The 26,479-nt window shown below is 40.3% G+C and overlaps 1 protein-coding gene across 1 annotated transcript in view; it reads left to right on the top strand.

Moving 5' to 3' along the window:
* ANK3 (ankyrin 3) overlaps positions 1-26,479 on the top strand; it is a gene marked incomplete at its 5' end in the record, with an annotated part of 330,132 nt that overhangs the window by 188,842 nt on the left and 114,811 nt on the right. The window contains 7 exons of the mRNA XM_080822938.1: positions 853-1,050; positions 6,209-6,307; positions 14,130-14,228; positions 14,320-14,418; positions 14,980-15,075; positions 19,488-19,560; positions 19,723-19,785. Of these exons, the coding sequence (XP_080679064.1) occupies positions 853-1,050; positions 6,209-6,307; positions 14,130-14,228; positions 14,320-14,418; positions 14,980-15,075; positions 19,488-19,560; positions 19,723-19,785 (727 nt within the window). The remainder of the gene's footprint in view (positions 1-852; positions 1,051-6,208; positions 6,308-14,129; positions 14,229-14,319; positions 14,419-14,979; positions 15,076-19,487; positions 19,561-19,722; positions 19,786-26,479) is intronic.

A 26,479-nucleotide genomic window follows, 5' to 3' on the forward strand; every position in this document is an offset into this window, starting at 1 on the left:
AGTCAGTCAGGCTCAGTGGGTGTAGAAGGGGAAGGAGGAGGTGAAACACTTCATGAGAATATGACCCTTGAGCTGAATCTTCGGCTGGAAGATGCTGGCCCTGAGAACCTGGTGGGGGATAAACATTCTTGATAGAGGGAGGCAAAAAACAGAAACATGAGCCGTATCTTATTTGGGAAACCAGTTCAGCCAAAGCATAACATAGAAACTAGGGTTTCGTAAAGGAGGCAGTCAAAGGGGCTATGAGAGGAGGGTACCTGGGTGGTGCAGTCGGTTAAGCATCCAACTCTTGATCTCAGCTCAGGTCTTGATCTCAGGGTCATGAGTTCAAGCCCTGCATGGGGAGCCTGCTCAAAAAGAAATAATAATAAAACAAAAGGGCTATGAGAGTAGATAATAGCATCTGGACTACCGTGAACGTTAGGTTTTTCAGCTTGTTAGCAACAAATAACCATTATGGATATTTTAAAGACAGAATAACAGCTCTGAACATGCCCATATTGTTTGTTGTTTCTTACTTGGGTTTCTTCTCATTATCAAATTAAATAAAGCAAGTAATTATTGAGCACCTACCAACATGATAGGAAAGAACTCTACATTCCTTTTGTAAAACCAGTGGCACTCTGTTTCACTTGCATTAAACTGTCCGCAGTATAATTTCCTGATTTAGGAATGTGGGGGATGAGGGCGATAATTTAATGGCACAGCTCGATTTATCAGTTTGCTTATGTGATTCCAAATTTTTAAACCATCGAAGAAAATCACTAGAAAGGGAAGCATACTATTTGAGAGTGCACTGTACGCATTTTTATCTCTTTCCTGGGCATGTGACCAAGTGATTTGTGTTGACAGAATGGTTATACGCCGCTGCACATCGCTGCCAAAAAGAACCAGATGGACATAGCGACGACTCTGCTGGAATATGGTGCTGATGCAAATGCGGTTACCCGGCAAGGAATTGCTTCCGTCCATCTTGCAGCTCAGGAAGGACACGTGGACATGGTGTCCCTGCTCCTTGGCAGAAATGCTAACGTGAACCTGAGCAATAAGGTAACCTTCCTTTTTCTCTACAAAGCCTCCAGCAGAACCTTACCTGTCGGAAAGGTCACTAAGAAGCATGAAGAATCCAGGTCAAATTGATCTTTAAAGTATAATATTGCACAAAGATGTTTGCCAAAATCTTTATTATAGCAAAAACTTTGAGAAAATATTGTTAAGCAGTGAGAGAATGGTAAATGAATCATTGGAAAGTCTTGGGATTGAATAACATAGAGCCCTAAAAATGAAGTCCACAAATTTTTTCTGAATTCTATGAAATTTTGTTAGAATGTTAATTCAAAGAGCAACATTGTTGCCATACCAGAACCTAGCAAATAGTAAGTTGTAAATTGCATCTGTTGACTTAGTCTGCAAACATTTTGGGGGCACCTGCTCCTTGCCTGTCCTGGTTTTAAGTCAGAGATTACAGATATTGGAAATAGTGCTTCCTTCAGAGAGTTCATTAACAGAAATTAAGACTAGCTATTTTATTCACAGATTAGAAAGGTTGTTAGTCTTTGTATGTGAATTGGCAGTTTCAAGGAACGCGTGAAGCCTCTGTTCCCCAAATTTTTCAAACTCCCCTGCCTTCATAGTTGACATCCTGAATCTTTGTGAGGAATTTTGTGAAGCAAAACAAAAGTCCAGCCCACAATTGGCCAGAGACATGTTAATGAAGCTACAACCTCTCATTGCATATACAGAGTTTGCTGAGCTGTTTATCGATACCTAAGTCTGAGATCTGCTCAAAATACAGAACAGATGTTTCTAAGTCTTCCCTTCAGATATCAGGAAAGCCTGCAGGAGTGCCTCCAAATTCTTGATAATCCAAACTCCCTATCTTCTTCTCTACCAGTGGTGATGACACAACTGTAGCTTAGATATTGGAGTAGAGTTTCAAGATAGCAAGAGTTTTATGATGACAAATAAAAAGTAACTTATTTTTTTCCCCCAGTATGTGGCCTGTGTTTCGGAATCACAAAGGCTTTAAATCTCCTGGGTGTGAATCCTAAGCCTGACTCTTACTTGATTGGACAAGTTATGTGACCTCGCTGAGCTCCAGTTTTGTCCTCTTGTAAATGAAGACAAAATATTTACCTCACAGAGATGTCATGAAGATTAAGTGAGATAACATTCAGCACTTTCTTCTTAAGCAGAAAAAGAATAGTTGTCTTAATTTTGGACTTCTCACAGTTTGGGGAAAAGCTTATTCTGCACGAATCTGAATTCCCAAGGTTGTAAATTAACACATCCTGTAGCTGAAAAGACATACATGAGAGAACAGGGAAACCTTTTTTTCAGTTTCAGTATCTTGATAATCCTTTGTGATCATTGCAGAGCAAACACATTTTTTCATATTTCTCCGGTGTGACAATTTGATTTTCACATAGCTTTCTTTTTAAACATTCCTTTTAGGAGAGCATGTCTCTGCACTAATAAGAATCACAGAACAATTTCAAATAGTCATTAGCAGGATTTTTTTTTTTTTTGAGCTTTTGAGTTTTGAGTGTTGGAATACTAACATAGAGACCAGGCTTACAATAATCTCTACAAAATTCAACTTGTTTTAATGAGGTAGAAGACCTGGTCTTCTCCAATTGAAGTACATTCTGTCATCCACTGAGTTTATTTTAAGAGCCCAGAATACTATAGCTCACTAATTCTCTCAGAGACAATGTAGGCCTTACGAATTGGTTCATAGGTAAATGTTTAGATTTGATACCAAAGTTCAATGTGACTTTTTTTTTCCCCTGAAAATCGTCCAGTCAAAATAAATAAATAAATAAAATACTCCAGTCAACTAGTTGCAGCGTAAATCCAGCCTTAGAATCATAGAAATTTTTAGACTGAAAATATTTCAGCATTTCTCAGTGTTTGCTTTGGGAGACTGGACATCAACGAGGGAATTCTGAGGCCCATGTGACGTGGGTAACCAAGGCAACCTGCACCTTGTCAGCCACCTTCCTGAAAAAACGCGACATCAGCAGAAATCCTTCCAGGGAAGTTTTAAAAAGTGGATCAGGTGGCTTCCCATGAGCGCACTATGCTTGAGGAACGTGCAAGAATGTCACAGCACCTAGAAATGATCTAATGGGAAGGCATTTGTAAATCTTTGCTTCGTCTGTTGCCGCATTCTCTAGAAAGTACTAAATAAGCCTTGAGGTGAAAACAGAACACGAGTAGAACTTCATTGTGCAATAAGGAGCTCAGAGAATTCTCTGTCAGTTTGTCCTGAACTGCCCAAGTTTTAAACACCTGCCCGTCCCAACTCCCACTCCACGCTAGACTCCATGCCCCTGCTAAAAAATAAATATTAAAAGAAAGATGTAGCTTTTGTGAAAATTGATGTTGAACCAAACAATTCCATTGTTTTCACTTTGTCCCTTTCTTATTATTAGTCACCAGCAGTTCCTGGTCACTTTAAGGAAAAGAGGCCATGAACCCCAATTACTGCTGAAGTGTTAGCATTGGATTTGATTTGCTTTTGCTTTTGATGTTCCTCCCTACCTTCCCGCTTGGATTTTGCAGACCACAAGTAGCTCCATTCCTTTGAACCGCTAATGGAATATTGAACAGGCCTGTTGATATTCTGAGTTGGTGGTGGTCTCTTGTTCCAAGTAAATGCCATTTTTTAAAATGAGCAATGTTTGAAGCCTTCTAAAAGGTTAACATGTAGCTTCTGAAGTCAACTAGGGTTGTTTTAACCATCACACTATTTTTAAAAATGTTCTTAATGAAAATCATGAAGATAAACAAAAGTTTTTATTTATCTTATTTTACCTAAAGTTGATTACTTTTTCTTCTGATTTAATTATTTAGTAGATGCTAGTATGGGCTAGATGCTAGACACTGGTTACGTGAAGTTTAAAGGTACACCTTTGTCTCAACAAGCTCATAATGGTTTGAGGAAGACAGACAGGAAAACAGAATTTCAGTGCAGGGTTATGATGCTCTTAATAGAGGTGAGCACATAGAAGACATGCAAATAAATGGAACAATGAACGCTTTGAGAGGCGAGGAAGGAGAGAGAAGCCCAGAGAGCTGTGCGTGCCCCCGTGCCACAGATAGAGTGGGGAGCTCATGGGGCAGCATGAACACAGACCGGGGGACACGAGCGAGTAGGGCACGTGTCAGAAGACATCCCCAAACTTTGCTGAGAACCACTCAGTAAAGAATCTTCAGAAGTTTTGGAAAGTCTTTAACTTAGAATAGATGACCATGACACTTTTACAAAATATTATGGCTAAAAATATTTGTTGCCTCTAAAATAGAACATGAACGGGGTGGAGGGATGGGGGGAATTAGGGGTGGGGATTGAGGAGCGCCCTGGTCATGATGAGAACCACCTGATGCGTGGAAGTGTTGAATCAGTATCTTGTGCACCTGAAACTAATAGAGCACTGTGTGTTAGCTGACTAGAAGTCAAATAAAAACTTAATAAATCAATGAAGTAGAATAGGGGACATGACTCTCAGATCATGTCAGCGTTTGCGTGATACCGGGTTTGGCCCCAGTTTATTTTTCTTGGATTTCAGTCGAATGTATCAGCCCTCCTTTCCATATTTTCTCCTTTTTTTTTTTTTCAGTTTGAGTGGGCTTCCTCCCTAATCCTGTAAACATTACTAAAAAGTCAAGAGCAAGTGACTCTTCCTGAGTCCTGGGATCAGTCAGATGGAAGGGCAGCCCCTGACGAAATAACGTTCAGCATCTCGAGGGCTCTGTGCCCTCGCTGCTGCGTCTGATACACTCCTGTCCTGGGACAGATAGGACAGCTGAGGCTCTCACTGCACGGATGCTCCAGGAGGAGACAGAGGCCTCCGGGACGCAGAGATTCACTTCTGTGCTCATATTAGGGGAAAGAAAACAATCTGGAAGCACTAACACCAAGTTTCTTTCTCTTAAGTATTATTCATGAAAAGACACTTTAACAGCGACAGAGGATTTTTAAAACAGAGTACAGTCTTGGTGATTATTTCCGTGGCCATTGGAACAACCAGGTAGTCTGCTTATTCTGTGGTAGACTCAGTTTCAAATATTCAGTCTCAGTAAACACATACACCATCTAAATGACCTGGAAATTCTCATGAGATAGCATTCATTGTTGCATTTCCCAGGCCATCTTTCCTACCCAGAAGCACCATACAGAACATATTTATAAGCTTTGAGCATTAATATTTGATGGAGAAAATGTTATCATCACATATTAATTTATCATATTTAATTTATAACTAATATATTAAAATTAATATATTATTGCTGTATTTAATTTATAACTAATTTTTCATTTAATCATTTCTGTTAATGCCTGTACCAATGGTAATGTCTTGAATTCCTGCATAATTTTGCAAAAAACGTCTCAGGTGAGGGGGTTGGTAAATACTTATTTATTTACTTATTTTTTGAGTATAGTTGACATACAGTCTTACATTGGTTTCAGGTGTGCAACTTGGTGATTTGACAACTTTATCCATTGTGCTGTGTTCACTACTAGTGTAGTGAACTTGTCCATCTCTGTCCCGTCGCATCACTTTGACAGTATCATCGCTCTATCCCCATGACCTACTCATTCCATAACTGGAAGCCTGTACCTCCCCCTCGCCTTCACCCATGTCGTCCATCCCTCCATTCCCCTTCCTTCTGGCAATCAGCAGTTGGTTTTCTGTATTTACAAGCCTGATTCTGCTTTTCATTTGTTAATTCATTTAATTTTTTTTTCCTTTGTGGAAGTATCTTAAGGCAAATCCCAGACATTATATCATTTTATGTCATTTTTTAAAAAAAGACTCTAGTTTTAAAAAATGAACACCAAAGTATGTAGTAGGAAAATGATATAATGTCTGGGATTTGCCTTCAAATGCTTCCACAAAGAAAAGAATGAACAGGAAGTAGGGCTGGATGAAGCAAATGTAGGAAAACCTTGATAATTGCTGAGTTTGTGATAAGGACACAAGGTTCCGGCCACCCCTCCACTTCTGAGGGTGTGTGAAATTTTTCATGAAGCCTGCAGGTAACAGTGTTCCCCGGTGCTAATATGTAAGCTTATCCTGCAGGATTTTTTAGCATGCAAATTCTAGGTATCCTCTCCTAGAACTCCTAAATTGTTGCTCGAACATGCCTGTGTGTGCCACAGTCCTCTCTCTAAGATGACTGTACTTTGACTCTTTCGCAGAGTGGCCTGACCCCGCTGCACTTGGCTGCTCAAGAAGATAGAGTGAATGTGGCCGAAGTCCTCGTAAACCAAGGGGCAAACGTGGATGCCCAGACAAAGGTATACAAAAAGAATGTGCTCCTATAAAGTGTCACTTAGTGACTCCTATATGGAAACAGAAAATTTGTTAGGGGCGGGTGGGGGGAAGACAGATTTTCCATCCTATCCTTATACATCGTATTTCAAACATGCATCTGTGCAAGGGACACTGAAGTCTCTGGTGACAGTGTCCCAGATGCTTTTGTCTTTGGTGGCCTAGGCTCTTTATCCTAGTTGCCTATAGATACCCACCCATGTTAGTACTATTGATGTTATTACAACAGATCTGTCCTTTAAGGGCAGAGTGTAAAATCTTGTTCCTTTCTTGGCTTTTGTGACTGACGTAATGCATACAGAGAAATTTATCAGTGATTTGTGACCTTTGGCTTTCTTCGGATATAGTCTATAAAAAAGGATAAAGTAAGTTTTATTCAATTATTATTCACTCGCTAAATTCCTTATGGCATGTGTTGTTGTGAGCGTCTCTCTCTCAGACAAATAGCTCTCTTCAAAAAGAAAAAAAAATACTGGTTAATATCCTATAATGCCACAATTTCAAACTCAGATAAGAAAAATGGATGTTTTGTGTCTTCATCAGAGATAGACTTCATATTAATCTCTTTTCTCTGAGCATTTTCTTTTGGTACTTCATAGCAAACTTGTTTTATCTACTCTAAAATAGAACTCCCATTTCCTTCTGTGTGTCATATTTTTGACACAAAAACGAATGCTTATTAAATACTGTGCATGCAACATCTTGGGTATCCTATGGATCGATTCTGAGGTTATTGATACTGAAGATATTAACAAATATAGAAGTATCACTAGGAATTCGCCAAGTAAGAAGGTATTCAGACATCAAAGTCAGACTGGACTTACCGGATAAACACAGAGGGAGCAGCCCGAGTAGACTACAGCCCTGGGACATTCATTGTTCGGCTCCTGGGGCTGTGGCTCCTCCACCCATACTGTGTTTTGTTGAAAAGGGGCTGCCTGAAGGAGATCTGACCAGGCAAGATCCTTTCGTGCTTTAAACTCTGTGTTAAAATGGTAAAGCAAGTGTCATCATCCCTGGCCAGGACAACCCTAGGTAGAACAGGGAGAGGGGGATGGGTAATTCCCTTTCTGGAATTTCTGTGCCCTTGCAGTCTCCATGGCCTCACTCTCTAGCCACAATGCTCAGCAGTACCTTCACTCTATTTCCTCCCCACTTAAAAAAAAAAAAAATTCTCATTGTCCTTAGGCTTGACTACTTCCCTCGGTAGCTGAGTATTTAGCGGTAAAGGCCCTGGTAGCAGCTGAGTGGTTTCTTGTTACTTTCCATTTTGAAAATAAAAGCATTTTTAATTCCAAAAAAAGAATCAGACTACGGGCACCTGGGAGGCTCAGTTGGTCGAGTGTCTGACTCCTGATTTTGGCTCAGATCATGGTCTCAGGGTCGTGGGATTGAGTCCGGCGTCAGGCTTTGTGCTAGAGCCTCCTTGAGGTTCTCTCTCTGTCCCTCACTCGTACTCACTCTCCAAAAAAAAAAAAAAAAAAAAAAAAAAAGAATCAGACTGAATTTAGATTTATCTTCTTATTCCTTATTTTATTAAAGGTAAATATATACACCTTGTTTTGTTTCATTTACACACACAAACACAGACTTAAACACTTTTTTCTGGTTATCTTTCCCTTTATAGATTAAAAATTCTAGGAGTCCTAAACAGGGTTAAGTTTCTTGGTACGTCTCTGTCCCTGCACATCCGAGGCATACCTGGTTATTCAGTCAGGAAGTGTGGCACCGGTCCTCCAGGGCATGTTGGGAGGGCAGGGCATGGCGCTGTGAGCCTTCTTGCGCACGGGGCCCCTGGGCTTAAGAGTCTTGGGCCTCTACCAGCATTTCCTCCTAACTCAGCCCACCTCAGGTCACGTTCAGTAACCATTTTTGTCCTTGGTGTAGTATTTATGAAACATGTTCCCTTTCCTGCCCTGGACAAGTGATGCACTTCGCAAGGTACCAGTCTCTTAACAAATTCTTTTCTCTTTCTTTCTCGTCTCAGCAAAGATCATAGCACCCAAAAAACTGAGGTGGTGATTGTCCCCTTGCTGAGAAGAGCAAGGGCAAGAGATGAGTTTTGGGGGGCTTGCTTTCTAATCTTGTGAATAAGGAGTCTATTATGTTCTATGAACTTCCAGATTCTTACTGGTGAAGATGATCCCTGAGCAGCCTACAGGTGTAATATATGGTACTGTCCAATTCATTGGCTTAAATTGGAGCATAGCAATCATGAGAACATTGAGAGCTCTTCTCTGTTGTGGGGAAAAGACCAGAAAATCCTGCTAACAGCTTTCTCAGCCTTCCCACTGGCTTGCTGACCGTCTACACCTCCAACTCTGTATTTGAGTTTTGCTGAATCAGATCAGACTAAATTGTCCTGCTGGCCACAGGGTTTAATATTCAGTGTGATTCTGCTGAAATAAAGCCACTCCTTTTGGTTCTTAAAAAGGTAATTTAGACCACCCAAAATACACTGATTCTCAGCAGTACTGGTCAGCAAATTAATAGTTAAATTGTGTTTCTTTAAACGTGTGTAAAATAATAAAAAAATTATTTGATACTCATTTCACATTCATTTTTAGAGCTCCTGCTAGTTGCCTAATTCTTAACGGGGTGATATATTCCTTGCCCTCATAGTATTTATAGTCTAGAAAGGAAGATATGTCACAATAAAAAAAAATAATATAATAATAACAAAGTATATTACCCATCTTCTCTGTGTCAGGTATTGAGTGTGTTACCTTTATTAGTTGGTTTAATCCTTACAACAACCCTAGAAGGTGGGTGAAGTTGGTATCCCCATTTTACCGATGGGGAAACAGAGGCACAGAAAGTAGTTACTTGTACAAGGTCACAGAGTGAATTGGTACAAAAGCTGACTTTGACCCCATATATAAATAAGTAATTTTAAAAAATATTGGCATCAACTGAATTATTTTACAAAGGTGGGGAGTGTAGAAGGGAGCTATAACTAGCAGTATCGCAGAAACAAGAGAAAACGGTGGGGGGCATGCTAGAAAATTAAGATTTCAGAGGACCTTAATGTGCCAGGCTGAGCAAGTTCAGCTTTTCATTCTGTTTGCACTGGGAAGCCTTGGAAGGTTTTAAACAGAAGCATGATAAGGTCAGACATCCAGTTTAGAAAGATCCCAGGAGATGGTGCAGAGACGGAGTCGGTCAAAGGAGTTTGGAGCAGGGGCCGTTGAAGGCTACTGCCAAGGTCCAGATGGAGGATGAAGAAGGCTTTCATTTAGGGGCAGATGGGAAATGAGTGAACAAGAGAGAAATTGGAGAAATACTACTTAAAGAAGTATGAACAATAAGACATGAGTAGAAGTGAGAAATTCAGATGACTCTAAGGATGGAGCCCTGGACTGGGTGAGCACAGGTACCATTCAAGGAGACTGGAAGTAAAGGAGAGAAGCTGGCTGGGAAAAGGAGACCATGAGTTCCGTATTGGGTGTGTTGTATATCAGATGATCTAGGGGCTGTCGAGGTGGAAAAATCCAGTAAATGACTAAAGTTTTGGCTCTAGGGTGTAGAATGGAGGTCTGGACTATAGATCCTGATTTGTTAGTTGTCAGAATGGATGTATTAAGTGACGCTGGGAACGCAGATGTGATCATTGAGAAACAGCGTGGAGGAAATCAAAGCCCAACGCCCTGGAATCAATAATATTTTTAAGTGGATGAAGGAGGTAGAAGCAGGCCTAACGAAGCATAGAAAGGCAATCGGGAAAGAATATGACATGGACGCCAGGTCACAAACCGGGAGGGTGCATGGGGCGAGAGAAGTACTAAAGCATGTCACTGGGTTGGCACGGGGGTGATCAGAAAGCAGGTCCCCTGGAATCTGGGAGGAGGGGGTGGGGAGGGAAGAGTGAGTGAAGATGACTTCTTTCAAGAAGCTTCGCTTTGGAAGGATCTAGACCTAGAAAAAGAGACAAATATTTGGAAGAGGTGTTTTTGTTTTTTAAGATTGGAAATATGTAAATGTATTTGTCGGCTGAGAGGAAGGTGCCCGGAGAAAGAGAAGAGGTTAAATGACAAGACGCATCAGAAGTGGGATAAGCTACACTAGAGATAGAGATGGCAATTTACTTATTTTTCTCCTATCATTTTGAAAATGTTCATTCACTTTGACTCTTCTATAATATCTGAGGTATTTTGCTTCTTTTTCTCCCCCAGTTTATTCCCGCATTGATTTTGGAGGTAAACAATAAAACAAGAAACTACAGGGGAAAATGTTCAACTTTTTTTTTTTCTTTTAGTTTGTTGAGATTTTCGACTATACTACCTTCAAGAAACTAAGTCCTGGGAGTTTATTTTCGGAGAGTTTATTCTCTAGGGGAAAATTCCTGTTTGTTATGAAATGCACTTTTTCAATTTCAATTAGTTATACCAAACTAAAATTTTGAAAAAGTTATTTGAGAGAATATCTTACAATTTTCTATCGATCTTTACCTGCCGTATTATCAAGTACTATTCCATATAACATGTGACAAAAGAAAGATGTTCCTTAAAACAATAGCATCAATACATAAAAATGAAAAAAAAAATGTTTACCTGAAATAAAATCAAGGAGTAGTCGTAGGTGTGAGTGGATGTGTTCACTGAGGAAGACTGTGTATGCTAAGTGCAAGGAAAGCCAAGGATGGACTCCCAGAGGACAAGAGATTTTAGGAGGTTGGGAGTAAGTATGGATTTCCTACTCCCTCTCTCTCAAACCATTTGTGTGGGGATGTGCCTAACTACAACCCAATAAGATACGGTCCTGTGGCAGCACAGAGCAGAAACACCAGCCTGATTACTCCATCTGCACCTGTTAGCTCTTTCTACACAAATACAGCCTTTCAGTATTGCCTAAAGGAGAAGACAACCCCTGCTCATAGGGATGGTCTAAGTAGGCAACAGTGGAAAAAGAGGCAGAGACTGCTCAGTTACCTGAACGGTGATTATTTCCTAGCCACTCCAGAAAGAGTAGTTGGTCTTTCCAAAATCGATTTCTGCTAGTTGGAAAGAATTTCTCAAATCACATCTCTCTGAGCATATATGTACAAGGTGCCATTTAATGTGGGAATTTTCCGGCCCTTGATGAATGGAAGAGCCCCAGTTTCATTTCTCTAAATGCCAGCTAAATCTTCTTGGCTGTGCACATGTATTTTTTAATAAAATACTTTAATGCTTGTGGAACAGCAAGAAGACCAGTGTCCTTGAGTGCAACAAAGAAGGAAGAGATTAGTAGGAATGAGCTCAGAGAGTTAATGCACAGGGGGTATAGAGAAGGGACCAGATAGGACAGGTCCCATAGTCCATGATAATGACTTAGGGTTTTACTACAAATGAGCTGGAAAGCTTTGAGGATGAGTAGAAACTGTGCATTAAGATTCTTAACACGATTCAATTTCTTTAAAAAATCTAATTAGTATACTTAGCACAACAGCCTTTTGAAACTGTTGCATCATTGCTTAGTTAGGCACACTGACTGAAAACCTGAAAAGTTTCTTTTTTAAATTTTTATTTCTTTTTTATTTTTAAAAAAGATTTTATTTATTTATTTGCCAGAGAAAGAGAGATAACACAAGCAGGGGAAGCAGCAGAGGGAGAAGCAGGCCCCCACTGAGCAGGGAGCCCGCTGCGGGACTCGATCCCAAGACCCTGGGATCATGACCTGGGCCAAAGGCAGGAGATTAACCACCTGAGCCACCCAGGCACCCCTAAAAATCTGAGAAGTTTCTTAATATTTAGATTTCAAAAATATTTTCTCTGTGTTTTTAGCTGGGGATTAATCCTCTACCATGAAATTTGGGAATAATGTTACTTCAGTTAAGCTAGATGTACTGAGAACTGATTGGAGAAAACTGTTTTCATGCCTCTTCCACTAAGCAGCATTCTGATTCCTAATGCAATATCCTGAGTCCTTAGTATCGAGAAAGAAGCCTGCGAAGTTTGGCCAGTCCGTGCTGGTTACCAAGCCAGGATCTCCACTATGCGTGGAGCAGCTTCAGGGACCATAAGTCAGACTCATTTGCACGGTTATGGCGAGCTGTAGCAGTGGGCATCCGGGCAGCACTGACTGGTTTGTGGGACAGAATCTGACCAGAGTAAAGTTCTTTAGGGCAGCGCATCCCAGTGAGATGTCTTCACCTTCCACCATCAGCTGTGGTCTAGGCACACTCTTTTCAAATTCAGACATCACCCATTTGCAAGCACGTCTTAGTCAGTTCGAGTGGCTATGACAAGAATAGCAGAGAGTGACCAGACTCTGGTTTCTCACAGTTCTGAAGGTTGGGAATTCCTAGATTAAAATGCCAGCTGATCCCTTGTCTGGTGAGGGACCTCATGCTGGTTTGCACATGGCCACCTTGTACCTTCTTATTGTACCTTCGCATGGCAGAGAACAGAGAGGAGAGACAAGCTGTCTCCTATCTCTTCCTATAAGGGCACTAATCCCATTTATGGGGGGTTTCATCTAATTGCCTATGACCTAATTACCTCCCAAAGACCTCATCTCCAAATACCGTCACACTGGGGATTGGGGTTTCAGGATGGGAATCTGGGGAGGAACAAACATTCTGTCTATAAGCATAGAGTCACCATAAAGATACAATAGTGCATAATATATGAGATACAGACCCTTGAAAACATGGATTCCCCTTTGCCCCCCACACACTGAGAATGAAAATGTTTTTAAAACTCAGTCCTCTCCCTTTTGTCAGTATGGTGCTGCTAGTGTCCCCATAAACAGAAATTCATTGTCAATGCTGAAATTCCATGGTGCTATCTGTTACAATGTGGCCCTCTAGAAAAGTATCTGAAATATCCTTATTTTAAAAAATAATTATACACACACATATATATGTATATAATCATATATGTGGAAGATATATTTTTAATGGATACAACTTATAGTTCCTCAGGGGTCAGTGGATATTAATTTGCTTAGCATCTTACTGTCTTGTCTGCATCAGCTGTTTTCAAATTATGAGACCCTAGCTATGTAAGCAGGAGACTTTTAACTCCAACTTGTATACTGGATCAAGTTCACACTTCTCCGACCTCTTGAACTGCCACCAGCCTCTTCCGCTTTAGTGTTTCTGACTTTCCATGTCCATCATGTGTTCTGACAATCATCTATTACCTGGCATTATCATTTAGCCACTTCAGGCTTTTTTTCTACCACCATTTTATGCTTTTAGAGAATAGAATGTTCAATAAATCCTAGTCCACATCTGTCCACAGAACATTCTTTCTGTCCCTCGACAAGAAGCCACCGAATCACTCTGCCCAGGCTGTTGACTGTGCCATGTTTCCTTCCTACCTTGAAAAGTTGGCGTGAGGAGCACCTGGGTGGCTCAATCGCTAAGCGTCTGTCTTCAGCTCAGGTCATGAGGTCCTGGGCTCGAGCCCTGCGTCAGGCTCCCTGCTCGGCGGGGAGCCTGCTTCTCCCTCTCCCACTCCCCTGCTTGTGTTCGCTCTCTCACTATCTCTCTCTGTGTGTCAGATAAATAAATAAAATCTTTTAAAAAAAGAAAAGAAAAAAAAGTTCGTGTAAGAATAAAGTGAGCTGATGTAGAAGAGAACACTTTGGGACATTCAATAACTCCTTACATGTGACATGGTATTATTTTTTATATCAAACACTAGCTCTCAGAAATATCAAGGGCATCGTATATATATGTAGGGGGAAAAAAACGATGCCAACTCAAACAGACAGGTTAAATAATACTTTTGCTTCTGTTTAGGATAGCTGTTTCTGAAAGTATACTTAATGAGGTTTCTTTTCTGAAAAATGTAATTACAGATGGGATATACACCTTTACATGTGGGCTGCCACTATGGAAACATCAAGATTGTTAATTTCCTGCTCCAACATTCTGCAAAAGTTAATGCCAAAACAAAGGTAAACTCTTTTCTTCTTTGTATCCACCACCAAAGTCATTGATTTTGTGTCCAAGGAAGTAAGAGTCATTTCTTCCATCTTCCTTCTGCAGAATGGGTATACGCCGTTACATCAAGCCGCTCAGCAGGGACACACGCATATCATAAATGTCTTGCTTCAGAACAATGCTTCCCCCAACGAACTCACTGTGGTAAGAGTGAAGGGGAGGGAAGAGGGAGGCTAAGGGAAGAGGGAGGAGATGGACCTGGATGCTGGAATCTTTTTTTTTTTTTTTGATGCTGGAATCTTCTTACATTTTTCTTCATGCACCAATGTCGCTGTTTTACTTTCATTAATAGGTATAAATGGAGTATTCAGTAGAATTCAGGCCAAAGGACAGTAGCTATATTGTGAGCCATCCAGAGAGATGTGATTAGTGTTTCACACTTAAAAACTACAAATCCCTTGCCACCTAGTAGGAAATACATATAGAAAAAGAAAAACATGTTTGTCTCCTTGATGACTTAGAATGTTAAAAAGCCTCTTGGATTCCATGGGTAGCAGCCAAGTGTCTGCCGTGTGAGGGGGAACAGGTTAGATGGGTTTTATGCAAGGTACGTCTCTAATGAAATAATGTTTTGTGTAGGGCAGTGGGTGGGACCAATGAGACACTCACCCTCTGTTTAGTATGGATGAAACGTGTGGGAACACACAGTCACCAAGACACGGGGAATGACTTCTTAATTCCTTGTCCTCGTTTCCCTCTTGCCAGAATGGGAACACTGCCCTGGCCATTGCCCGGAGGCTTGGCTACATCTCAGTGGTCGACACCCTGAAGGTGGTGACTGAGGAAACCATGACCACGACTGTAAGTAGCAGACACTGGACCTCGTCATCCTGAGTGCCTGCTCTCATGCTGTTGATTTTCCGGGGCCTTTGGGAGATGAACCCACTTTCCTCCCATTCACAGACTAAGCGCCGTGTATCCAAATGCTGTCACCTCGTTGCCGACAGCCCCCATAGCAGCTCTCATTTCTGATATTGAGATGCTAAACACTAAAAAATGCCTTTTTTAAAGTTGCATTAGTAGCTATGGAGTGTTTTGTTCCATAGAAGGCTAAACGTATGCACTTATTTGTTTTGCTATAAAAACATTTTAACAAAATGGAGGCAGAAATATTTTAACATCCACCTGTGGCAATGGGAGGAAGTGGAAGATAAGATGGTTCTTTGAAATGTTATAACTCACAAATGATAATGGATACATTGTTGTCATTATTGTAAATGCATTTTTTACAGTGTCAAGACCTCAGAGAGAGGATCAGAATGGGTTTTTGTCACCTCTCACTGCTCCTCCGTTCAGCTATTGGAGTTTTCGTAGGAAAAACAATAGGATGTTTTGTTAAAATTATAAATAAATCTTTACCAGGAGGCCTCATTGCGTCAGATACATTTTTACAAGCTGCAGCCTCTAGGATAAGTCATTTCTTATTAGCACCATCTGGAGCCTTTGAACTGCAGTGGGGTTTGGTAACTGTGGAATCATGAGCAGATATTGCACCATATCAGAGGCTTACTGGAGTTACTCCTAACTCCATGACTCAACACACATGCCTGAGATTGGCTCTGGACTCTGGAACACTGGCCATTATCAGCTCTGCCTCCTTTTCTCATCCACCACCTTCTGACGTGAAGGGAGGCATAGTTAGCATCTGCAAACAGTTTGTATACACAGTGCTTCGTATTTTTTTAAAAAATGGGTTGAGGGACTCTGTAGCAACCTACTGGTTGAGTTATTTAGCAATGTACAGGCTTTAAAGCTAAAAAAACCCAAAAATACAAAAAAACAAAAACAACAACAACAAAAATAACCTGCTGATTCCAAGAGAGAAATTATGCAATTTGCAGGAAAGAAAGCAGTAGTTTTAATGGGCTAGGGCAATGGTTATCAACCAGGGCATGTTTCTAACTTCGAGGTATAGTTTGTATAGAGATAAACTACTACACATTGCTTTTATGTATACCACTTGAGTATTTCATGATTTTAAAATGTTATTAAGTTCTTGAGAAAAGCGTTTAAACAAATAATATTTATTGACCTTAATCTTATAGATATTCCATCTAGTTTTCTCTAGAGTGGGAAAAAAAAAGAGGAAGAAGAACAAGATATTAAACAGTGGTGAAGTGTCACAATGCCATAAAAGATTTGAAATCACTGCATTAAATATGTAAAACCTATATAATCATTCAAAATATAAATCTTGCTTATGTTTTTTAAAGATTTTATTTATTTATTTGTCAGAGAGCAAGAGTGTGAGCAGTCGGAGAGGCAGGCAGAGGCAGAAGCAGCCTCTCTGCTGAACAGGGAGCCCAATGTGGGACTTGATCCCAGAACCTGGTCGCATGACCCTGAGCTGAAGGCAGACACTTAACCGACTGAGCCACCCAGGCATCCCTCTAAATCTTGCTTGTTGAATATAAATTATTTTCTCACCCATTGGGAAAGTTCAGAATGTTTCTTGAATATCAAAAATGCTTGAGGAGGGGAGCCTGGCTGGCTCAGGTGGTAGAGTGTGTGACTCTTGACCTCAAGGTTATGGGGTCAAACGCCATATGGGATGTAGAGATCCTTAAAAACAAACAAACAAAATAACAAACAAACAAAAACTTGAGGAGAAAGTAAAGTTAAAGGCAGAGGAGTTAAAGTTATAGCCTGAGAAGGGTTTTAAGGCCCTGGTTCCAAGTGAAAGACAGAACGAGTATGGGAGTCAGGCCATATCCCTCAGTGTTATCAGCTGAGTTGGCTGGTAATTTCTGCAAGAGAGAGAAGATAGGACTCATGCTAACAGAAAGATCCAGTTAGCCTAATGAAGTGAATCAGGCTTCTACCAAATGAAGTGCTCACAGAGGTGAGAGAAGAGTCCATTGGAATCCCTAAGACTTAGTCCAGCATTGTGGTATTTGAGACCTTATTTCAAGCCCAGACACCACCTTGTCAGCTGTGCTCTAGCAGTTACGTGTAACCTGGCATGGATGAAGGCTGGCAGAGTTCAGGGTGGAGTCCGTGATCTTGAGCTCACTGACTGTAGTGCGATCTGCACGGCAGGGGGGTCCCTGCACGGCCCCTTGCTGGGGTCCCAGCAGCCCGCGAGTTCATAAGCAGACACTGGTTTTTCAAAAACCCTAAAAAGATTCGTCTTCCCTGTGAGTACAGTGTATGACAAGGCAATTCTGAAAAAGATCCTTGAGTTAGTGACATTGCAATCATGGCAGAGTAGGAAACTGAGGAGCTAGAAGCTGACATTCAAAAAATGCATTCAGCATTTAAATTGCATTGTTTAAAATATTCAGTTCCCTCGTTTGCAAAGAACAGAGGTCATCTCTCTTTCTCTCAGATACCGGTTTCTAATACTGTTCTGTAATAAAGGGAATCAGGGCTTCTTCAAGAAATAGCTGAGTCTAGATCTGGGGAAGGAAATATGCATGATGACCCTGGAACATCTTATGGTGCCAGAAAGTAAGAGAGTGTCTCTCCCCTCAAGTAAGTAAACCAGCATGCGTACACACAGTTATGGGGCTGTGTCAAAGGGACACAGGAGTCAACTGACCCAGCAGCCAAAGGTGGAACAATTAAGACGGACAGATAGAAAGATAGAAAAGAAAAGGAAGGAAAGAGGGAAGGAAGAAAGAATTGGAGTATAATGCAAAGTACAAAACAAATTTCCATGAGTCCATAGTGATATAAATAAACAACTGAATAAATAGCAAAGAAGAGGGAAATCAGGCAAAAAAAAATCCAAATAAATTATAAAAAATACTTCACCCTCAAGATGGTATAGAATGTAATTCCCCCACTGCTCACGTGTGGGCTGAGTATAGTGGCTTCCCTGCCAAGGAAACAGTATGGAAAGGGACATGGGGGGAAATAGAATAACTTTACGGCAGAGAAACCTGAGGAACGCTGCCTCCACCAGGCAACCACGGCCAACATCAACACTGGTAAATCCTGTCAAAAGTCAGGAGCCTTGATCCTATGTGATGAAAATAGCACTTTACATCTGTGGTCTTCCTCTCCGAAACATGTAACCCAGTCTAATCATGAGACGAATCCCAATTGAGGGACATTCTACAAAATGCCTGACCAGTTCACTTCTAAACGGTGAAGGTGAGGTGCCTGGGTGGCTCAGTCAGTTAAGCGTCTGGCTTCGACTCAGGTTGTGATCCCAGGGTCGTGAGTTCAAGTCCCACGTCAGGCTCTCTGCTCAGCGGGAGTGGGGAGTCAGCTGCTCTGCCCCTTCCCTCGCTTGTGTACATTCTCTCTCTCTCTCAAGTAGATAAATGGAATCTATAAACAAACGAGCTGTGAAGGTCATTAGAAGCAAGGCAAGTCTGAGAAACTGTCACAACCGTAGGAGCCGAAGGGGGCATGACAGGTGAAGATAATGTGGTATCCTAGATGAGAACCTAGAACAGAAAAGGGACATTTGGTAAAAAATTATGGAAATCTGAATAAAATATAGACTCTAATTAATAGTAATATGTGAGTACTGGTTAGCATTTCATATGCTCAGAATAAAGAGGAGCTATTTTAAGTCTCTGAAACATTAAGTCATTAATATTGTTAACAAGTTGTCAGTGTCCTTTGGATGAATACAAGCTGTATAGGTAAAAAGTCATCAAAAAGCAAGTAAAAAAATTCACTAAGGCTCTGTAATATACAGTTCTTTAAAATTGTGTGAAGGTGAAAACGATCTTGCAAATGCGTGACTAAATATTTTCAGCGTGGCATAGTTGCAAAAATTATATAATTTATGCAATCTCAATATTTTATATTTATCCTAGGAATTAAAGTGTACATATAGAAGGGGAAGACAAAATTAATGGCTGGCTTGGCACAAGCAATAAAGACACAATGCTTGCTGTTCATTTGGCTTATCTTCAGCCAAGACTTTCAGTGGAATGAGGTGGCAGGTTCCACAGACCATGAAAAAGTATAACAATGGACTAGGAGAGGCGATATCTCTCTTCTCTTTCCTTTGAAAGGCCTCATTAGGGACCTAAATCTTTTAAGCCGGTTTGCTTTACCACTAGAATTCTTTCACCTTATCTTCTTAGCAGTATATATGGTGGAGACCTTAATGCTAAGGGAAAATCTTAATGCCATTTTATATGTGAGAGCTTCATGATATTCAGTACATCAGTCCCATAATAAATACTGATTTATAAAGAAATGAATAATCTCATTCTTTAAAGTGACTGCTTTTTTTTTGTTGTTACTAGACTATCATAGAGAAGCACAAAATGAATGTTCCAGAAACGATGAATGAAGTTCTTGATATGTCTGACGATGAAGGTATGAAAGCCACATTTGTGTTCATAATAATTAAGAGTGACTGTGTATCTGTTTCCTGAAATGTGTTTATTGCAAAAATGTGTTTAGAAGTGTTGTGTTTTGTTGTCGTGTAAAGAGTATGCGATTTTCCACACACTTACATTGTTCACTTAAATCATGCAGTTCGTAAAGCCAACGCCCCTGAAATGCTCAGTGATGGTGAATATATCTCAGATGTTGAAGAAGGTATTTGTAACTTTTTACTGTGATGGAACTTTAACTACCAGCTTTATCTTCCATTTCTTATCTTCAAAATATAACACTTCCTTGAGTTACTAACTCTTCACCTAACTTCCAACTATTAATTTATGTACCATTTCAAAGATGTATCTTTGGTATTAGTGGTTGCTTTAAAGCCCCTCTCCTTGAATCCGTTTTCCAACTTTAAAGTACAAGCATCACTAATGACATGGATTGCATTCTATTTGTTTCTATTAAGCAGAAAATTGGTTTTTATTGTTTACATTTGATAACCTAAAAGAGGAAATCTGATTAATGTTTACAGCTAAAATATTGTCCAAAGTAAGAGAAGGTATCTTATATGTAAAGAGCTAAATGCTCATTGTAAGGCTTACTCTAAGCTTCAGAGTAAAAAAGCAGCTTTTGAACTTGAACCAATAATGAAAACTCAACCTGAACAAAACTGCTTTCAGAATATAAATTTTCAATATTGATTTCATGACAGAGATGAAAATACAAATTCTTATAGCTATACTTCATTTGCTTAAAAGAAACGACTTGTTTCCTGCCCTATTTTAAAAATCAGTACATTTGCCCAGCTCACAACGTATCATTATACTAATGAATGGTATCTTTAAAAGTTTCATTGGAAAATTTACATTTTTACAGTAAATAAATATTATAAAGGTGGCAAATTTTGGAATTTTGCTGGAGTAATGAAATGTACACTTATAGAAGAATTTCCAGTTTATTTATGTTTCTTTCTTGTACCACCTGACTCTCCCAAATGACTTCTGTCTTCTCGCTCCCTGTATTTGCCACCTCTCGTGTATTTTTCGCACAGAGCAGACTCAATGTTGTTAGTCTTTCTCTGTGTTTAGGTAATTGTCCCTATTTTAATTACTAGTCTCTCCTTTGAGTGAACATCTAAATAGTGGGAAGCCTACAGAATCCAAAGTCACTTTAACTTTTTTGGCATCCAGTAAGTGCCTCTTGAAAGTGCACTCTGGCCAGGAGAATACGTAGCTAGAACAGCTAATGCCTTGATGGTCATTTAGGAACCTGAACAGAGCTGTCTCATTGTTTGTAAATGTTGTTTTCGTAAATGTTAAAGGTGTTTACTCATTTTTCTTTCCTTTTGTCTACATCATCAGCTATGTATTTACTTCTGTTTTATCCCTGATTGGATATTTGTATCATCTTTAGGACTTTAAGAATAATATGCCTTGCTGTCATACTATATATTTTAATGCCTTCTTATGTAAAGTTTGCAGAGTAATTTCTTGTGGGCAGAAGACAAAAGGAAAATGTTCTCACATTGATGTGTATGCACACAAAACATGTCAACGTAGATTTGCAAATGTGATTTCATGAAATATGACGATCACAGACCTAAGAATTTGCTAGTTTTGGACAGAATATCCAAAGTAGTTGCATTGATGAGAGGCCAAGTTTGAATGGACTATATAACAGCTTTATATACATGAATAACCGAATAATTTCCCAAAAAGGAGAAATTTTTAATCATTTTATTTGAAGATAATTCATCTAGCCATTTAACTAGAAATGACAGTGATTTCTTATGGATTTCTCTCGGCTTGGGAGTTTGAAATTAATAAGTTTTGATTCTCATTTTATTCGTCTTTCTTTAAACTTTCTGGCCCTTGCCTTATGGGTGTGTCCACAGGCTGTGAGAATCAAATGGCTATTGATTTCATAAAGCTGTAGAATTTAATGTTGGGAGGGGTTCCTAAAAGGTCACTTCAGCCATCTATGCTAGAGTCATCTCTATAAAATCCTCTCAGAGGAGGTCTTTTGCCCAAATGTCTTAATGACAGAAATTCCCTAATTCCCAGCCCACTTACTGTGCTATGAACAGCTCTGACTTTAAATAAATTCTTCATTTCGCAATGTGTCCTTCTCAGTGATTCAAGCTACTGCTCACTGATTCGGGCTCTGATACATTTGGCACTATTTAACACAAAACCTGCCTCTTCTATTTCTCTTGAGTCTGCTTTTCTCAGGGCGTATTATCCCCTCCCTCACCATGATGGCTCCCTCACCATTGTCTCCTGTGCACATTTCAGGGTGTCAGTTTCTACCTCAGGTGGAGGTGACCAAAACTGAACACAGTATTCCAGGTGTAGTCTGATCAAAGCAGAGGAGGGCAGGGCCATTGCTTTGTCCATGGACGATCTTACAAATCTACTATTGAAGATTAAGATGGTTCTGAGGTTATAATATCCATTTAATTTGACTCCTATTAATATCACTGTCAGCTGATGTTCCTAAACTGCTTACATGAGCACCAGTAAGCCACGTCTGCCCTATCATGAATAAACTAGCATTTCTATATTACTCCAAATCCTCCCCCCCAATTTTAATTCTAAATTTAATTCTAAATTTAATTCTACAACTTTAATGATAGCTTTTACTTCTGACTCATTTGCCTCATAGTCTTGCCAACACTTTGCTACTTTAGTTGGATTTGGAGCTGCTTCTTTCGGTAAGCCCTCACAGACTGGGGCAAGTGTTTATTTCCACGTAACCACAGGGATGTTGTGAATATCTGTCTCTAACGAACCAGTAAGAGATCACCACACTGGTATCCTAGGGTACTGAGGAGCTCAGCAGCTTTTAAAAGCATATAAAAATGAAAAGTGATATATGCTGCCAGTTTTTCTCAAGAAAGATAAGGGTGCCTGGGTGGCTCAGTCGGTTAAGCGTCTGCCTGTTCAGGGTCCTGGGATCAAGGCCCACATCGGGGTCCCTGCTCAGCGGGAAGCCTACTTCTCCCTCTCCCACTCTCCCTGCTTGTATTCCCTTTCTCGCTGTGTCTCTCTCTGTCAAATATATAAATAGAACCTTAAAAAAAAAAAGAAAAAGAAGAATGAGTTTGTAATATGGAAAAATATAATTTCAATTCCATATTATAAAAATTGAGTAAATATTAAGGGAAGGGTACTGAGAGTAGTCTGTCATGTCCTCCTTTATCTTCTTTGCTTTCTCCTTCTCTTTCTCTCGTCTATTAGGAAAAATTAGCATAGGTAAAAAAATGTTTGCATTAATTTCACACACTAAAAAATCAACAAGTCTAGACAATGTTATCAATTAATGACCTAGGGGAACAATGGAGCCAGGTTACAGAGTAGAAGGAAGGCTGAAGTATCAACGAAGTAGAACTGTAGAAGGAGGCGATAAAGCAGCCTTATCTAAGCCACATATTACCTGGGTAGGGGGTAAACAGAGCTGCGAGAGAGCCAGACTCATCCACAGATCTCTTAATGCCCCACTTGTCTTCTTTCCCAGAAAGTATGTCACATACTTATCAAATTAATATCCGTACAAAATGAATGTTGGTTCTGGTGCCAGTTACATTCTTATGTTTTGTAATTCACTTTGCAATTTAAAAGAAGGACAAAAGATGAAGAAGGGAGGGAGGAAAGAGAGAGAAAGAAGAGAGGAAGGAAGAAAAGAAAGAAGAAAATTGAGGTGAAGGTTCCGTCTGTCTTCTATTTTGAGTCCCCCTCCCAAGAGATTTTTAGAGTTGGTTTGGTTCAACGCTGACTTTAAATTATCATTTCCTGTCGAGTATATTTTGTGAATTTTTAAATAACGTAGTACATGTTTTAGCTTGCAGAATTCTAAGAGGTTGCGTTATACTGACAGATTTAAAAAAATGGGAAATGGAATTAAGCCATGGGGAGTAAAAACCAAAGGTAGCTCTGGGAAACAGGACTCTGCTGAACAGGGTTGGGAGACAATTGGGTGAGACTGAGAAGAATTGTTTAATTCTCAGCTACTCACAATTTGATAAGGCTGCAAAATCTCACTCAGGATCAAATGCAGACAATGCATGTTAAAAGGAAAAAAAAGTAAGAGGCTAAGTACACACATAGTAGAAATAATTATCAGATAGGTAGAGGTTTGGGGTGCCTGGGTGGCTCAGTGAGTTAAGCCTCTGCCTTCCGCTGAGGTCATGATCTCAAGGGTCCTGGGATCGAGCCCCGCATCGGGCTCTCTGCTCAGCAGGGAGCCTGCTTCCCCCCTCTCTCTCTGCCTGCCTCTCTGCCTACTTGTGATCTTTTTCTCTCTCTGTCAAATAAATAAATGAAATCTTTAAAAAAAATCAGATAGGTAGAGGTTTGAGCTATAATAAAGCTATAAAATTTCACCAAACGTTAGAATGATGTAAGGCTTGAGGAGAGTCGTGCTCAGTCACCTTTGTGCCAAATTCAGTGCCCAGTGAACTGACCTGGCATCATGTAGCCCATGATGTCTACTATGCTGATGAGGTAGCAAAGCCCAAATAAATGTTGAGTAGCTTACCCAACTAGGTTAGCAGCAGAGCCGAACAGGAAGACAGATCGGACGGTCTGGGTCTAGCTCTTCTCTTTCATTGCTACTCTAACATGATCTGTTTTCTTATATACAGAACCCAAGAATATATTGTTTTTTAAGCTTTAAAAAAGGGAAAGTTTAGGAAAAGGAATAGATCATGCTCTTAGAAATTATCGCAAGATAATAATTATTTTTTAATGACCTTGATAAGACTATGGTAGAAATAGTATACTTTCTTCTGACCATCTTGGTAAAAGAAATACGCAGCCCAAAGTGCAAATTCCGGGAAAATAAATATAAACATAATTTAGAATAGATCTTAAGAACCCAAAGTAAGTAGTTTTAGTAAACATATCTGAGTCTTCTCAATTAGGAGAGAATAAGTAGAATTTGAATGGCATAGTCTAAAACTCAAAAAAATAGGAGAAATTACTTCGGGAGACATGAAAATGGGCATCAAGGAAACTACCAGAAAGATGTCCTTTTAGGACCCCTTCTCACAAATGCCTAGGACTATCCTGCTTTCCTAATCCCCTGGGCATGCTAATAAATAAATCAGGCTAGTAGGTGTTTAGCTTTCTAGGTCTGGAAGGAAGCCTTGAAGACTAGCCTGTCCCAGGGGGTGACTGTAGTTTTGCAGAAATTGTTCTTCACCTTAAAGGTTATCATTTTGCAAATACCTGTTCAGTCGCAACATCTAGCCTTTTGCCTGATATGTCTCTGATTACAATTGACCTTCCAAATAGACATTACCTAATTACATGCTTCTCTCAATGATAAAGTGAAAATGAAATGCCAGAAGCAGAGACCCAGAACCTAGCACAGTGCCTGGTACACAGGAGATCCTCGCTGTGTTTTTAGGTGATTCCATCGCAGTGGAGGGAGACTCAAGGAAAAGTACGTTTTACAGGTTTCTGAGAAGAGGCAGGTTAGAGAAAATTTGCTTGCCATGTCCGTCTTCCTTCCAATAAACGCCTTCCCACTGAGAGAGACCTAGACTATGGATTACATCAATAAACAGCTTTATAATGACTCTCCTAAGGTGTATCTGTATCTCAAAGACTAGTTAGCGAATTGAAAAGAATTTCCAACAAAAGAAAAAGATCAGTGAACTGGGGCAGAGTCCTTTATCCTAAAACACAGTCCATCCTATCCTTGCTATCCTGTCTTTGGTTTTGGAATTGTTGAGTGATTTTGATCCACGCTGTCCACCCACCCAGCACATACCTGCTGTTTCCCTCTAGAGTCTCACAGGCTCTAGACGTCATGCCCTGAACCCCGGCTCCAAACAGTGTCTCCCCCCAGGCTCCTCATCCTAGTGAGTGGCTCCGTCATGCAAGGCAGCCCCGAGGTTATGTGTAATCTCCCTTTTCTTAGCACTCATGTGCAATCTTCCAGGACTCATCTCACATCCCCCTTCTCTGCCTCCCCACCCCCCCCCACTGCCACCGCCCAAGCCAGTCCCACCTGCGGACTCCTTACGGTTCTGCCGTGGACCGCTGCGGGAGCTTCTGCACTCCGTCCACTTCTTTCCCTGCAGACTCGGATTTCTACCTGGCATCCCAGCAGTCTTTTACAAATATTGGATCCTATCATTCCATTTCCAAGCTTAAACCCCCCAAAGCTTAGAGTCCTGTTTTTTAAAATTCCTTCATGTGTTGCCTATTAGCGTAGCTCATTCGTTTTCATTTCACTGTGATATTCTGTTGTCTGCCCCTACCAGAAGTAAGTTATCCGTGCCACTTGGACGTGGAAATGTAGCTCGTTTCCAGTTTGGGGCTCTTGCAGACAAAGCTGCTACAAACCTTCTATCTGCCCCAAGTACATGTATGCCTATATTTCTATAGGGTACACTCCAAGGACTGTAGTCACTGGGTTGTAGATTATGCAGAGACAACAGAACTCATCAAAACTCAGTAACACTAAACTAGGATTATAAAATTAGATAGTGAGGCTATAAAAGAAGGGCAAAGGGAAGAATGTCATTAAGTGATTACTGTGAAGGAGGGAGGAGGAGGCTGTGATTGGGATGGGATGAGGGAGGCTTCTATGGTGATGTTCTAGTTCTTGACCTGGATGCTGTTTATTTTGTAACAGTTTGTGAAAATGTACTTTTACATTTTCTGTACTCATCTGCATGGTTGTTATATTTCATGATAAAAGTAGCCACCCTGTCTACATAATGTATAGTGTAAATACTAAACTAAGATAAAAACCTCCTGAGGCTTTACATCACACTTGGCTTAAAAGTCGGGCCCTTCCATGGTTGGTAGGTTCTGTGTGATGTGGCCCTGGCTACTGATATTCCACTGTCCTCTCTGTGCACACTTTTTAATTTCATCCTAATACTCATCTTGAG

Source organism: Martes martes, assembly GCF_963455335.1.
Source record: "Martes martes genome assembly, chromosome: 14".
NCBI classification, from domain to species: domain Eukaryota; kingdom Metazoa; phylum Chordata; class Mammalia; order Carnivora; family Mustelidae; genus Martes; species Martes martes.